The following is a 15,946-nucleotide window of genomic DNA, read 5'->3' on the forward strand; positions in this document are numbered from 1 at the left end:
GAAAGCAGCAGCTTTAGGAACCTACATGAACTTTCTAAAGAACCTCATGCTTAGCCTTTCATTGTTCTCTGCATTTCTAGAAAGTGTTTTGGGAAATCTTGTGGTAGTGTGAAGGTTTAATCCTGACCAATCAGACAACCTGCTCCTTCTCCTTTGTTAAGGAATTGGTGTTAAAACTAGCCAAAGCTGGATGACTGAAAGATCTGAGTGATTCATCCTACCCTGAGCTGAAGGAGAGAGATGGCTGCAGCTTACCCCTCTTGGGTTCTATCAGGGGACATTAGTGCTGTCCCCCAGGGATCAATGCTGGGCCCCATCCTGTTCAATATCTTTATCAGAGATCTGGATGAGGGGATTGAGTCCATCATCAGTAAATTTGCAGATTACACCAAGCTGGGGGCAGGAGTTGATCTGTTAGAGGGTAGGAGAGCTCTGCAGAGGGACCTCGACAGGCTGGACAGATGGGCAGAGTCCAAGGGCAGGAGATTGAATACATCTAAGTGCCAGGTTGTGCACATTGGCCACAACAACCCCATGCAGTGCTACAGGCTGGGGTCAGAGTGGCTGAGAGCAGCCAGGCAGAGAGGGTCTTAGGGGTATTGGTTGATAGTAGGGTGAACATGACCCATCAGTGTGCCCAGGTGGCCAAGAAGGCCAATGGCATCCTGGCCTGGATCAGGAATAGTGTGGCCAGCAGGAGCAGGGAAGTCATTCTGCCCTGTGCTCAGCACTGGTTAGGCCACACCTTGAGTCCTGTGTCCAGTTCTGGGCCCCTCTGGGCAACAAAGCTGGGGAGGGGTCTGGAGGACAGCCCTGTGAGGAGAGGCTGAGGGAGCTGGGGCTGCTTAGCCTGGAGAAGAGGAGGCTCAGGGGAGACTTTCTTGCTGTCTACAACTACCTGAATGGAGGTTGTAGCCAGGTGGGGGTTGGTCTCTTCTCCCAGGCAAGCAGCAACAGAAGAGGAGGACACAGTCTCAAGTTGTGCCAGGGGAGGTTTAGGCTGGAGGTTAGGAAGAAGTTTTACACAGAGAGAGTGATTGCCCATAGGAATGTGCTGCCTGGGGCGGTGGTGGAGTCACCATCATTGGAGGTGTTCAGGAGGAGACTTGATGGGGTGCTTGGTGCCATGGTTTAGTTGTTTAGGTGGGTTGGATTGGTTGATGGGTTGGACACGATGATCTTGAAGATCTCTTCCAACCTGGTCTGGTCTATTCTGTTCTGTTCTGTTCTGTTCTATTCTGCCCATGCAATTCCCACCTCTTGGTTTTTTATGCTTGACCCCTTCTCTGCCCTGATCCCTCCCTTTCCTTATCTTTAGTATCTCATAATGTCTTGCACAGTGCCAGCATTCCCCCCATGGAAACCCTCAGTATGTATTGCATGCAACATTTACACAGTAAGTTCCCCCTCAGGTGTTCCATAAGAAGTTTGCTCTTTTTTATGAGTCTCATTCTTGATAACTCACAATGTGGTTTTTTTTGTTCTTTCTTGTTTCTTTAATCAGTTACCAGCTTTCTGGTTAAACTTCTTCAAGATTACCTTCAGAGGTTCCTTTCATAGCCCACTGATCAGTGCCTTATGAGTTGTAGTCTTCATTGTTGTCTTTGTTATCTGCTGTTGGGTTTTGCGTATTTGTGTGTTTAATTTATTACCTCTCCTGTTCCTTTCCTTATCTTTCATGCTCCTTTCATTGTCTTTCATGTTGTGTAGCTGTTAGGCAGATATCCTTGCAGTTCCTTGCCCTTTTGGAACATCAGTTTGTGAGAGGTGCTGGCTTGCACCTGGCAGTGCAGAAGCTGGACGCAGCCAAGGCTGTGTTTCTGCAAGTTTTGGATGGCCTCTTTTAGGGCTTGAAGAGACTGTCAGGGCCATGTGAAGTCTCTGCTGTTGTTTGGGCATCTCCTGAGACATTCTCTCTTGATTATTTTTTATCATAGTAATCTTAATTCTCTGCTATATCAGCTTATAGCTCATAGACTTTTTGCTTGGCAGTTGACTGGTTGGGTGTTGTCCTCACAGACTGAGTCTGGTGTGACAATGCTGTGAATGCTTAAACATGACCTAAGTTCTAGAGTGCATACAGAATTGGTGTGGTTATTGTGGCATTCTCACCTTCTGCAAGAGTGTGGGTAAATTAGATGTAACACAGGGGTGGTTCAGCTGTCTGGGAAGTGAAGTGGTTGGAGCAAGTGCTGCTTCCTTTATTCCTGTGTGACCCCAAACCAACAGGCAAGGAGCAGGTAGCTGTGAACAAAGGTTCTTGGCATGTTTCATGTTGTCTTCTGGCTATTGATAGCACTGTTGTCTTCCCTTTCTACTTAAGAAAGTCTGTTATATCAATGTCAGGAATCAATCAGGTTTCTTCATTATTTTGTTGTAAATGTCTTATTGTGTCTTCTGTTATTGAAGGAAGTATCACATTTTGTGTGAGGACAACATTTGGATCAGTGATTTATTTTGATTAATAATCACAGAATCACCAAGGTTGGAAGAGACCTCAAAGATCACCAAGTCCAACCTGTCACCACAGACCTCATGACTAAACCATGGCACCAAGTGCCACATCCAATCCCCTCTTGAACACCTCCAAGGATGGTGACTCCACCACCTCCCTGGGCAGCACATTCCAATGGCCAATCTCTCTCTGTAGAATTTCTTCCTAACATCCAGTCTAAACCTCCCTTGGCACAGCTTGAGACAGTGTCCTCTTGTTCTGGTGCTGGTTGTTTGAGAGAAGAGACCAACTCCCTCCTGGCTATAGCCTCCCTTCAGGTGGTTGTATAGAGCAATGAGGTCTCCCCTGAGCCTCCTCCAGGCTAAATAATCCCAGCTCCCTCAGCCTCTCCTTGTAGGGCTTCAGAATGATTAAGTTCATAGAATCACAGAATCAATAAGGTTGGAAAAGACTTCAGAGATCAAGAAGTCCAACCTATCACCCAACACCTCATGACTAACTAAACCATGGCTTCAAGTGCCACATCTAATCCCTTCTTGAACACCTCCAAGGATGGTGACTCAACCACCTTCCTGGGCAGCACATTCCAATGGCCAATTACTCATTCTGGGAAGAACTTTCTCCTCACCTCCAGCCTAAACTTCCCCTGGCACAGCTTGAGACTGTGTCCTCTTGTTCTGGTGCTGGTTGCCTGGGAGAAGAGACCAAACCCCTCCTGGCTACAACCTCCCTTCAGGGAGTTGTAGAAAGCAAGAAGGTCTCCCCTGAGTTCCTCTTCTCCAGGCTAAGCAACCCCAGCTCCCTCAGCCTCTCCTCACAGGGCTGTGCTCCAGACCTCCCCCCAGCCTTGTTCTTAGTGTTACCATAGGAACATACATCAGATTACAGAAAAATGAGGTAAGACTTTGTGTTGTTATTTTTGTAGACGTCTGAGATCACAGTTCTTGCATTTTATAGGCTGCATATCTGTAGGTTTGGTTATGAATAACCCAAAGGAAATAAAAAAAGGTAGAATCAGAGCAGTCATGAGCTTTGATGACTTAGTACCACACTTTCTTCTTTCCCCTTGAGGTGAATCGAGTCCAACTCGCCGAGAAGCTGTGAAGAGGAAGACTGAAGAGTACCTTATGCGTGCTGAGAAGATTTCCAGTCTCTACCACAAATCTTCTGAAGATGCATCTGGTTCTGTGGTAGGCTTTAATTTCCTTTTTATCTTGAACCAGAATTGAGTATTATTATATTGTCCTGTCTTTTAGCAAAGTATATTTGAGGTAGCCGTTCCAAAACTGTCCTAAAATTTCTCTTGGAAGAGTCTGAGGAGTTTTTTTTTGATGTTATATTTCTCTATATCCATTCTTTCCTGATTCTTCTTGGTTGCAGTTCACAGCATTATGAAGACTGCTTGATCTAATGCAGGCCTGTGTTTTTTGTCACATGCATTCCTTCTGCATAGTTTGTGATGGAATATGTTCAGGTTGGATGTTAGGAAGTTCTATACAGAGAGAGTGATTACCCATTGGAATGGGCTGCCCAGGGAGGTGATGGAGTCACCATCACTGGAGGTGATCAGGAGGAGACTTGATGGGGTGCTTGGTGCCGTGGGTTAGCTGTTTGGGTGGGTTGGATTGGTTGATGGGTTGGACAGGATGATCTTGAAGGTCTCTTCCAACCTGGTTTGGTTTATTCTAAATAAAGGTCTATTCTAAATGTGTTTAGTCATTCTAAAGTATTTAAAGGTTAAGCAGAAAACGTTACCAGAATGTAAGATTTAGTCCTGGGGTCTGTGGTGACAGGTTGGACTTGAGGATCTTTGAGGTCTTCTTCCAACCTTGGGGATTCTGTGTGATTCTGTGATTTCTTTTGACTTAGTATCATAGTATCAGTCAGGGTTGGAAGGGACCACAAGGATCATCTAGTTCCAACCCCCCTGCCATGGGCAGGGTCACCCCACACTAGATCAGCCTGCTCAGAGCCTCATCCAGCCTGGGCTTAAACACCTCCAGGGACAGGGCTTCAACCACCTCCCTGGACAACCCATTCCAGGGACCACTCTCATCTCTACTCTCTTGACTTCTGCATGAGAATACTGCTTGGTCTTATAAGGAGTGAGAAGGCTGTTGGTTTCTTTAGCCTAGCACATAATGGTGTATCAGTCAAGCATGTGGCAGGGGAATGAGATGAATTTCACACAGAAGTAGCACTTACTTGACCAAGGGTTCTTCTTGATCCCTTCAGATGTCTGTCTTGGGTAAGCTTGAGTGATCAGCTTCCTCTTGATATTGGAGGAGTTTCTGTAGAAACTTCCACATTCTTAAGCAGCAGCACCCTTATCTGTACTTGTACAAAAGACAAACAAAGTTTGTTCCAAGACACCTTCAATAAATTTCAACTTTGCCCTTCCCCAAACAGTTCCTTTGGGCCTTACCTCTTCTTTATAGACTTTTACTGCAGGCATGCTAAACTGTCTGTGATTGTCAATGGCCAGCCCACTGTGGTAAACACAAGAGTTACCAACTTCTTCTCTCTCTACTTTTATGTCAAGTGAGGGCAAAAGGGGCAGAAGATTATGGCTTCTGATTTTGCACAGATCCACTCATGTTTGAAGGGTAAGCTTTTGTGTGTTGAGAGCCCCAAAGTGCAATTTGGAAGATGTTCCAAATGAAATATATTTTAGAATAGAATAGAATAGTATTTACCAGCTTGGAAAAGACCTTTCAGATCATCAAGTCCAAGCTATCACCCAACACCACCTAATCAACTAAACCATGGCACCAAGTGCTTCATCCAGGCTCTTTCTTAACACCTCCAGCAATGGTGACTCCACCACCTCCCTGGGCAGCATATTCCAATGGCCAATCTCTCTTGCTGGGAAGAACTTCTTCCTCACCTCCAGCCTAAACTTCCCCTGGTGCAGCTTGAGACTGTGTCCTCTGGTGCTGGTGCTGGTTGCCTGGGAGAAGAGACCAACCTCCAACTGGCTACAACCTCCCTTCAGGTAGTTGTAAACAGCAAGAAGGTCTCCCCTGAGCCTCCTCTTCTCCAGGCTAAGCAACCCCAGCTCCCTCAGCCTCTCCTCACAGGGCTGTGCTCCAGACCCCTCCCCAGCTTTGTTGCCCTTCTCTGAACACCTTCCAGCAAGTCAACATCTTTCCTAAACTGAGGGACCCAGAACTGGACCCAGAACTGGACACAGAACTGGACATTTTGTGAAACTTGGAGCCTTGCTGCTGCTATCAATTGTGCTGTGAACAATTTAGTGTTTTGGACTGATATGAACTCCTGCCAGGTAGTCTTTCTTTAGGTCAAACATCCCTGAAAGTGGAGGAGAATCTGTATTGAATGAAAACCTCAGTGTGTTTGGAAAACCACAGAACAAGAAAAGAAACAAGCCACCAACAGCCCTATTTTTGCCCCTTTTACAAGTTTCAAAACTCATTGTGGTTGGGAAGAAATAGGTTGCATTTTTGTGTGGGAACTTGAGAGGTGAAGTATTTCCTCTTTTATACTCTTATCTTGATGCAAGGAGGGACTTAAGGACTGGCAGTGGTTGCTCACACAAACTCATAGAGTCATAGAAGAGTTTTGGTGGAGAAAGACTGTCAAGATCATCTACCCCAACCATTCTTTAACTCTGCCAAGGCTGGTGCTAAGGGTACTGGTTGACAGTAAGGTGAACGTGGGCCAGCGTTGTGCCCAGGCAGCCAAGGGGGCCAATGGCATCCTAGGTTGTATTGGGAACAGTGTGGCCAGCAGGAGCAGGGAGGTCATTCTGCCCTGTACTCAGCACTGGTTAGGCTGCACCTTGAGTCCTGTGTCCAGTTCTGGGCTCCTCAGTTTTGGAAGGACATTGAGACACTTGGGGGTGTCCAGGGAGGGGCAGTGGTGCTGGGGAGGGGTCTGGAGCGCGGCCCTGTGGGAGGATGCTGAGGGAGCTGAGGTTGCTTGGCCTGTTGAGGAGGAGGCTCAGGGGAGACCTTCTTGCTCTCTGCGGCTCCCCGAAGGGAGGTTGTGGCCAGGTGGATGTTGGTCTCTTCTCCCAGGCACCCCGTGCCAGAACGGGAGGACACAGTCTCGGGCTGTGCCGGAGGAAGTTCGGGCTGCATGTTGGGAGGAAGTTCTTCCCAGAGGGAGAGATTGGCCATTGGAATGTGCTGCCCAGGGAGGTGGTGGAGTTGCCATCACTGGAGGTGTTTAAGAGGAGCCTGGATGGGGCGCTTGGTGCCATGGTTTGGTTGGTTGGATGGTGTTGGGTGATAGGTTGGACTTGATAATCAGGAGGGGCTTTTCCAGCCTGGTTAATTCTGTATGCTGTACTGAATAAGGCACATGCCTTCTTTCCAGATCCATAGGCAAGCAGGATTAGTTGGGGTAGGACAAGGGGAAAAACAGTCATCTAAAAATGGTGAGAAGAGAAAACCATTCTCCTTCTGTGTTGAAAAGTTAGGGCAAAGTTGACTTTGCACAACTGGAATGTTGCACATGGCTTATTTTCACAAAGCAAGCTGAATTTCCATGATCTGGCTTTGTTTTGCCTAAGCCTCTCTGTGTATTTTAATATCCTTTATTTGCTGCTGTCCAGAAAGCATTGAAATGTGCTGGCATCAAGGGCAGGTGGTGCTTATGGGTCATGATGGTTGTGGTGAAGAGCAGCTTGATGGCTGAAAGCTGAATGGGAGAAGGACTAACCTCACAGAGTTATTGTAAGGGTAGTGATAGGAGCCACTGAAAAATTGGTATGCTCTGTGCTTGGGTTTGGTGTCTTAAGGGAAGCAGGGTATGTGACACTGCATGTTGGCTGCTGAGCAGACCTTAGGTGTTGCTGTGTCCTGTTTACTGCCCAAGATAGCTTACACTGAAGTTGGCATGAATTATTCCAATCCACACAATCAGTGATAAGTGCACTGAGGTAACCTGCATCTATAAACTGTGATTTCTGGGAGATGCAAGTGGAAACATGCAGTTACTTTATGTCCTTCTCCTAAGGAAATTAAGTGTAGAGTGTACCAGGTTAGGCTATATGCCTCCCTGTGCTGTCCCTTTGCACCAGCTTGGTGTTTCTCTAACTGCTATTTACATGCCATTGGTCTTGATGGGGTGTGGCTGCTCTGTTACCACTAGCCCCTCCTGCTGCTGTAGGTCATGCTGATGCTTGAGCAGGATATGTATGCTTAAATCATGCTGTGCAATACCCTTTTTTTGCTCACATGCATCTGTAAAGAGTTCTCTCATTAGCTCTTCTGTGCTGGAGGGACACTGAAGTCTTTGAGAAGAACCACTGCACACATGGGAAGCCTTCTCTAAAAGCATGAGCAGGTGCTGCTACACCTGGTAGCCCAGCACAGTTTGCACCATACAACTGAAACTGGTTTGCCAGAAAATGATGAATGAATAGTTTACCCTAGCAATACTCAGGTTGGACTCGATGATCTTTGAGGTCTCTTCCAACCTTAGTGATACTGAAATACTTCTGCCTATATTACAGACTGTGGTTTTGCTGTGGAAAGCATGGTTCAGTGCAGGGAACTTCATGGTCAGTAAGGGTGTTGAGGCTGCTTTCACCTTGGACAAAGTGGTCTGACTAATAAGCAAGCATGAGTGCTTAAGGCAGCATGTTCTTATTCATGGCCTGATGTCACAAGGCAGAAGTCTTTTGTCACACGTGTCTTTGTGTTTCACATTGTGCCCTCACGAGGAACCACCACAGTGATCATCAAAACTAGACTCATCTGTCCTTCTTGAATGTTTACTACTTTTTTGTCCACCAGGCCAAGGAAATGTGCAGAAAGGCAAGAGAGAAGCTCAGAAGTGCAGGTTCAATATTGTCCTGCACCCACACAGCCTCTCTATATCTAAAAGCTCTGGGCTGCCAGCTGTGCTGAGACATGTGCAGTGGTCTCAAGCCTCCAAACAAACCTCAGGCCACCTATTTGCCATAATAATAATAATAGTAATAATAGTAATAATAATAATCACAAATAAAAACCCAGGTTGGAAAAGACTTTCAAGATCATTGCATCCAACCCATCAACCAATCCAACACCACCTAAACAACTAACCCATGGCACCAAGCACCCCATCAAGTCTCCTCCTGAACACCTCCAGTGATGGTGACTCCACCACCTCCCCAAGCAGCCCATTCCAATGGGCAATCACTCTCTCTTTGTAGAAATTCTTCCTAACATCCAACCTAAACCTCCCCTGGCACAGCCTGAGACTGTGTCCTCTTGTTCTGGTGCTGGCTGCCTGAGAGAAGAGACCAACCTCTGCCTGTCTACAACCTCCCTTAAGGTAGTTGTAGAGAGCAATAAGGTCACCCCTGAGTCTTCTCTTCTCCAGGCTAAGCAACCCCAGCTCCCTCAGCCTCTCCTCACAGGGCTGTGTTCCAAACCCCTCCCCAGCTTTGTTGCCCTTCTCTGGACTCGTTCCAGCAAGTCAACCTCCTTCCTAAACTGAGGGGCCCAGAACTGGACACCGGACTCAAGGTTTGGCCTAACCAGTGCAGTGTGCAGAGGCAGGATGACCTCCCTGCTCCTGCTGGCCACACTGTTCTTGATGCAGGCCAGGATGCCATTGGCCCTCTTGGCTGCCTGGGCACACTGCAGGCTCATGTTCAGCCTACCATCGACCAGCACCCCCAGGTCCCTCTCTACCTGGCCGCTCTCCATGTGAAGGTGAGGCATGGTGGCATTTTTTTCTGGGGGCCTGGGGCAGAAAGGAGTGAGACAGACCCTTGCCTTTTCTGAGGCCACATTTCCCCAGAGAGAAAGGCCTGGCATTTCAGAGCTGAGAAGTTAAAAATATCTTTGATGCCCTGGAAACCAAACAAAGGACAATAGCAGAAGAAAAGAAAATTGTTAATTTTCTTACCTGAGCAAAAAGCCAACAGTGTAGCCCTCAAGGATAGCATACTTAGCAACCACCTTGCTGCTAGCAAGTCTGAGTGGTGAAGAGAGGAGTGTAAGTGGAGGCATTTGGAGAACCCTTGGTACTGTTAAAAAAAGGTTAGGGAATGAGGGCTTCAGGGTGGATAGAAGACTTCTTAAAGCTGAATAGGCACAGGGAACTGATGCTACTGTGACTGACCATGAACTGGGAACTCAATTGGCAGGGTCTTGTAAACAGAGAGAGAAGTGTTGCTGCCACTGTAGGAGATGTGGAGACTGCTTCTGGAGGCTGTAAACAGGCATGTAGACATTCTGGAAATACAAGCTGCAGCAAATGCTGTCTTTCCCTTCCTCCTCTGGCACAGCATGGCAGTCTCAAGGGACTTCTTGATGAAGAATGCTGTGTAACAGCAGCAGGCCAGTTGGCAGGTTCTTAAGCTGTAATTTCTCTTCTGCTCCTTTATAAGTAGCACCTCTGGAGAGCCACCTCCAAGCCTGAGTGGAAGCTGCAGCAGCAGCCTGTGAATCACACTGGACTGACCATCAGAAAGCTGCAGTCTTCTGTAGCTGTCAGCTGTAAGGCTGAGCTCAGCTACATGTGCAGACTGTGGATCTATTTTAACTCTGTTGGTATTTTCATAGAATCAATAAGGTTGGAAAAGACCTCAGAGATCATCAAGTCCAACCTGTCACCCAACACCTCCTGACTACTAAACCATGGCACCAAGTGCCACGTCCAATCCTCTCTTGAACACCTCCAGGGATGGTGACTCCACCACCTCCCTGGGCAGCACATTCCAGTGGCTAACAACTCTCTCTGGGAAGAACTTTCTCTCACCTCCAGCCTAAACTTCCCCTGGCACAGTTTGAGACTGTGTCCTCTTGTTCTGGTGCTGGTTGCCTGCTTTTCTGTTTTACTATTTGAAATCATTTCTGATTCTACTTACACTTTTTTTTTTGTATGTTCAGAATTGTGTCTTTTAGCACCACTGTCAAAACTGCTGCCTTTTAAAGTGGCAATTATTTGTTTTGCTTTGTTTTGAAAGCAATTTAGTAGCAAGAGGCACATGCAAGCCTGATGCCCAAACAGGATGAGCAGTCCTTCATTCTTTGTGATTTTCATAAGATATTTTACTTCCAAGAAAGGGAAGGGAGGGGAAGGGGAAGGGAATGGGAAGGGGAGGAAATGGAAGGGAAGGGAAGGGAAGGGAAAGGGAGAGGAAAGGGGAAAGGGAAAGGAAAGGGGAAAGGGAAAGGAAAGGGGAAAGGGGGAAGGAAAGGGGAAAGGGGGAAGGAAAAGGGAAAGGGGAAAGGAAAAGGGAAAGGGGAAAGGAAAGGGGAAAGGGAAAGGAAAGGGGAGAGGGAAAGGAAAGGGGAGAGGGAAAGGAAAGGGGAGAGGGAAAGGAAAGGGGAAAGGAAAGGGGGAAAGGAAAGGGGGAAAGGAAAGGGGGAAAGGAAAGGGGAAAGGGGAAAGGAAGGGAAAGGGAAAGGAATTAACCAGGTTGGAAAAGACCCTCAAGATCATTGTGTCCAACCTATCATCCAGATTCTTATGAAACGAGTGTAGGTTACATGAAATGCCAAGAAAATGCACTGCTCTAGTTCTGTGAGATGTTAATTTGACATAGAATAAGAAATTTGCTCTCAAGGCTTTGAAGAACACATCCAAGATGTGTCCCAGCATCAGGAAAGATACAGTCCCCCACTGGTGATCATCAGGAGCCTTCTGAAGTAGGCCACAGCTCTGTCTGGTTCAGAGGCATGCAGAGATGCAGTGTGGTTTTCTCTTGGTGCATTGTGAGGAGGGGACCAGGGTTTTCTGCCTGACCAGGGGAACTGGAAGACCTTTCACATCCATGGTGTGGAGCTTCGCACCCTAGGCCAGTAGTATCTGCTTCAAAACAAGACATCTTGCTGCAACTGTCTGGCCATCCTACAGGTAGGATAGGTACTGATAGGTACTGAAGTCACCAGATACTGACCTCTGGATGGTGAGGAGGGATCACAATTTGATGAGCAGCTCTGCATTGGTGTTAATGAGACTGCTCTTTATTACTCTTGGTCAAAGGTAGCAGCATCAGCTGTAAAATAATTTCCCTCAAATGGTGTTTGTGTCGCTGGGCTATGGATAGTGCTCTTGCCTTAAATGAGGTTGTGTGATGAGGGCATTGAGTCCATCATCAGTAAATTTGTGGATGACAGCTCCAGCTGGGGGCAGGAGTTGATCTTCTGGAGGGTAGAGAGGCTTTGCAGAGGGACCTCAACAGGGTGGACAGATGGGCAGAGTCCAAGGGCAGGAGATTGAACACATCCAAGTGCCAGGTTCTACACATTGGCCACATCAACACCATGCAGAGCTACAGGCTGGGGTCAGAGTGGCTGGAGAGCAGCCAGGCAGAGAGGGACCTGGGGGTACTGGTTGACAGTAGTCTGAACGTGAGCCTGCAGTGTGCCCAGGCAGCCAAGAGGGCCAATGGCATCCTGGCCTGGATCAGGAACAGTGTGGCCAGCAGGAGCAGGGAGGTCATTCTGCCCCTGTACACTGCACTGGTTAGGCCAAACCTTGAGTCCTGTGTCCAGTTCTGGGCCTCTCAGTTTAGGAAGGAGGTTGACTTGCTGGAACGAGTCCAGAGAATGGCAACAAAGCTGGGGAGGGGTTTGGAGCACAGCCCTGTGAGGAGAGGCTGAGGGAGGTGGGGTTGCTTAGCCTGGAGAAGAGGAGACTCAGGGGAGACCTTATTGCTCTCTACAACTGCCTTAAGGGAGGTTGTAGCCAGGTGGGGGTTGGTCTCTTCTCTGAGGCAACCAGCACCAGAACAAGAGGACACAGTCTCAGGCTGTGCTGGGGGAGGTTTAGGCTGGATGTTAGGAAGAAGTTCTACACAGAGAGAGTGATTGCCCGTTGGAATGGGCTGCCCGGAGAGGTGGTGGAGTCACCATCACTGGAGGTGTTCAGGAGGAAACTTGATGGGGTGCTTGGTGCCATGGGTTAGTTGATTAGGTGGTGTTGGATGATAGGTTGGACACGATGATCTTGAAGGTCTCGTCTGGTCTGGTCTATTCTATTCTGTTCTGTTCTGTTCTGTTCTGTTCTGTTCTGTTCTATTCTATTCTATTCTATTCTATTCTATTCTATTCTATTCTATTCTATTCTATTCTATTCTATTCTATTCTATTCTATTCTATTCTATTCTATTCTATTCTATTCTATTCTATTCATGTTCTACTTCTTTTTCTCCCCCTGCTCTTCTAACCACTGGCAGTGCTTCCAAATCTGAGGCAAGAGTTCTTGCCATATCTCTTTGTATAGCTTGCAAAACTAGAAATCTTCTGAAGGCAAGTGATGGTCACAAGCTGCTGAGTCTTTGCTGAGGCCAGTATCATGATCAGTATCATCTTTTTATACTTAGAACACGATAGCCAAGAGGTAGGGGTGGGAAGGGAGCTGGTAAGTCAGGTAACTCCAGCTGTGCAAAACAGAGTGTAATCTGGAAGTGGTTTTGAAACACATAGATCCTAGCCACAGGAGAGAAGATCTTGGGGTACCTGGGTACTGTGCTGTTTGAACCGTCAGAGAGCCTGCTACTTCCTTGAGGATATAAATGCCTTATTTCTAAAGGCAAATGGAGCTTTGGCCTTTTTATTACCCTCATTCCTGTATTTGTTTTTATTTTTTCTCTCCTCTATTTTTAATGAGAGCTCTGCTTTCTAGTTATTTTTTCTTACTGCTAGCTAGCTGCTGAGCCTGGATCTTGACTCTATCCAGAGGAGTAGGCAGATTCATAGAATGCTTAATTGCTGTAGTTCTGGGAATTGGGTATTTAGAGTTTGCTTCACAACAGAATGTGATGCTTACCCATCACTGAGCTCTACTATCAGGCTTTGCAGCAGTGAAACCCAAGTACTATAAAGAGTCAAAACTAACCTGAAACCAATAAAAATGGAGAAGCTACTGGGAGCTGTGAAAATGTGGGTATGGTTGTAAATTGTTTTGAGGTATGAAGTGACTGTAAAGTGCATACATGAAATCCAGTGTATGTACACAGCATTACTGACTGTGTCCTGATTAGAATAGAATAAAGCAGGTTGGAAGAGTCCTTCAAGATCAGCAGACATGCTGGAGGGATGGGAGGCCATCCAGAGGGACCTGGACAGGCTGGAGAGGTGGGCACAAGCCAACCTCATGAGGTTCAACAAGACCAAGGGCAGGGTCCTGCAGCTGGGTCGAGGCAATCCCAGGCACAAATGCAGGCTGGGCAGGGACTGGCTGGAAAGCAGCCCTGAGGAGAGAGACTTGGGGGTGCTGGTGGAGGAGAAGCTCAACAGGAGCTCTCAGTGTGCACTTACAGCCCACAAAGCCAATCAGATCCTGGGCTGCATCAAGAGAAGTGTAGCCAGCAGGGCAAGGGAGGTGATTTTTCCCCTCTGCTCAGCTCTGGGGAGACCCCACCTGGAGTACTGTGTCCAGTTCTGGAGCCCCTATTCCAAGAGGGATGTGGAGGTGCTGGAAGGTGTCCAGAGAAGGGCCAGGAGGATGATCAGAGGGCTGGATCACCTCTCCTGTGAGGACAGACTGAAGGAGTTGGGGCTGTTCAGTCTGGAGAAGAGAAGGCTCTGAGGTGACCTCATTGTGGCCTTCCAGTATCTGAAGGTGGCCTGCAGGAAGGCTGGGGAGGGACTTCTCAGGATCTCAGGTAGTGATAGGAGTAGGGGGAATGGAATGAAGCTGGAGGTGGGGAGATTCAGGCTGGAGGTGAGGTGGAAGTTCTTTACCATGAGAGTGGTGAAGCCCTGGAATGGGTTGTCCAGGGAGGTGGTTGGGGCCCTGTCCCTGGAGGTGTTTAAGCCCAGGCTGGCTGAGGCTCTGGGCAGGCTGATGTAGTGTGGGGTGTCCCTGCCCATGGCAGGGGGGTTGGAACTAGATGATCCTTGTGGTCCCTTCCAACCCTGACTGATACTATGATGCTATCATCCTGTCCAACCCATCATCCAACACAATCAACTAAACCATGCAACCACCCCATCAAGTCTCCTCCTAAACACCTCCAATGATGGTGACTCCACCACCTCCCCAGGCAGCCCATTCCAATGGGCAATCACTCTCTCTGTGAATAATTTCTTCCTAACATCCAGTCTAAACCTCCCCTGGTGCAGCTTGAGGCTGTGTTTTAGAGAAGGACCCAAAGATATGTGCTGGGTTTTTGGCTCTTCAGATGTGATGGGCACAGAAATCTGATTCTCTAGCATTATTAGCTATTAAGTCCTGTAGAGATGTATGAACTTAATTCATGGCTGAAATATTTATGCAGAAGAGAGAGTTGTAAAAGCCTGGTTATCCAGAAAATGCTTATAAAGCATGCAGATAGAAGCAGAAATCTTTTATAATAGTCTAGAGGATTTGGAAAAACTCTTTCATTAAATGTGTTCCTTATAATGCTTCTGAAATCTTAGAGTGAATAAACTGTGTTAGCAGATCTCTGTTTCAAAGCAAATATTTCATTATTGCAGAAACAGTGCCCCCTCTCAAAACACAACCTAACAAAAGAGCTCCTCTGACCTTCCAACACCTTGCTGGAGTGGGGACTCTAAATTAGGTTTAGAGAAAGAAAAATAATGTAGAGGGTTTTTTTCTTCTTCCTGCTACAAGCTCTGGTAATTTTGTAGAATCTGGGGTGTTTCTCTTAACCACTGTTTGTGCTTTTGCTTGGCAGTGTCTGTATGACAAAGCGCTTTTAAACATCAGGCCCAGTAGGAGAACGCAAAGGAAAGGAGCACTGTTCTCCATGCTTTCTGACCATGTGTACTCTGCATTGGTTAGGCCACACCTTGAGCACTGTGTCCAGTTCTGGGCCCCTCAGTTTAGGAAGGACATCGAAACACTTGAAGGTGTCCAGAGAAGGGCAACAAGGCTGGGGAGAGGCCTTGAGCACAGCCCTGTGAGGAGAGGCTGAGGGAGCTGGGATTGTTTAGCCTGGAGAAGAGGAGGCTCAGGGGAAACCTCATTGCTCTCTACAACTACCTGAAAGGTGCTTGTAGCCAGGTGGGGGTTGGTCTCTTCTCCCAGGCAAGCAGCACCAGAACAAGAGGACACAGTCTCAAGCTGCACCAGGGGAAGTTTAGGCTGGAGGTGAGGAGAAAGTTCTTCATTGAGAGTGTCATTTGCCATTGGAATGTGCTGCCCAGGGAGGTGGTGGAGTCCCCATCCCTGGAGGTGTTCAAGAGGGGATTGGATGTGGCACTTGGTGCTGTGATCTAGTCATGAGGTCTGTGGTGACAGGTTGGACTTGATGATCTTTGAGATCTCTTCCAGCCCTGGGGAAAGAATTGAGAATGTGAGAAGGTAGTTGACTGGCAGCCTGAAGGGGAACCAATATTTGTGAAAGCTTCAAGGAGGTGCTCTGGCCTTTGGCAGTAGCACAACAAGGATGCTGAAGGGAACAGGAAGTTCTACACAGAGAGAGTGATTGCCCATTGGAATGGACTGCCTGGGGAGGTGGTGGAGTCGCCATCACTGGAGGCATTCAGGAGAAGACTTGACAGGGTGCTTGGTTGCATGGGTTAGTTGATTAGGTGGTGTTGGATGATAGGTTGGACGTGATGATCTTGA

At 47.5% G+C, this 15,946-nt stretch overlaps 1 protein-coding gene across 4 annotated transcripts in view; it reads left to right on the forward strand.

Annotated features, from left to right (window-relative positions):
- Positions 1-15,946, forward strand: part of RPS6KC1 (ribosomal protein S6 kinase C1) — a 140,058-nt gene that overhangs the window by 61,550 nt on the left and 62,562 nt on the right. For all 4 annotated transcript variants that reach the window (XM_068169595.1, XM_068169596.1, XM_068169598.1 and 1 more), the window contains one exon: positions 3,527-3,645. In XM_068169595.1, coding sequence (XP_068025696.1) covers positions 3,527-3,645 — 119 coding nt within the window. The remainder of the gene's footprint in view (positions 1-3,526; positions 3,646-15,946) is intronic.

Source organism: Melanerpes formicivorus, unplaced genomic scaffold (assembly GCF_026170545.1).
Source record: "Melanerpes formicivorus ecotype bairdi unplaced genomic scaffold, bMelFor1.0.p_v2 SCAF_205, whole genome shotgun sequence".
Lineage (NCBI taxonomy): Eukaryota > Metazoa > Chordata > Aves > Piciformes > Picidae > Melanerpes > Melanerpes formicivorus.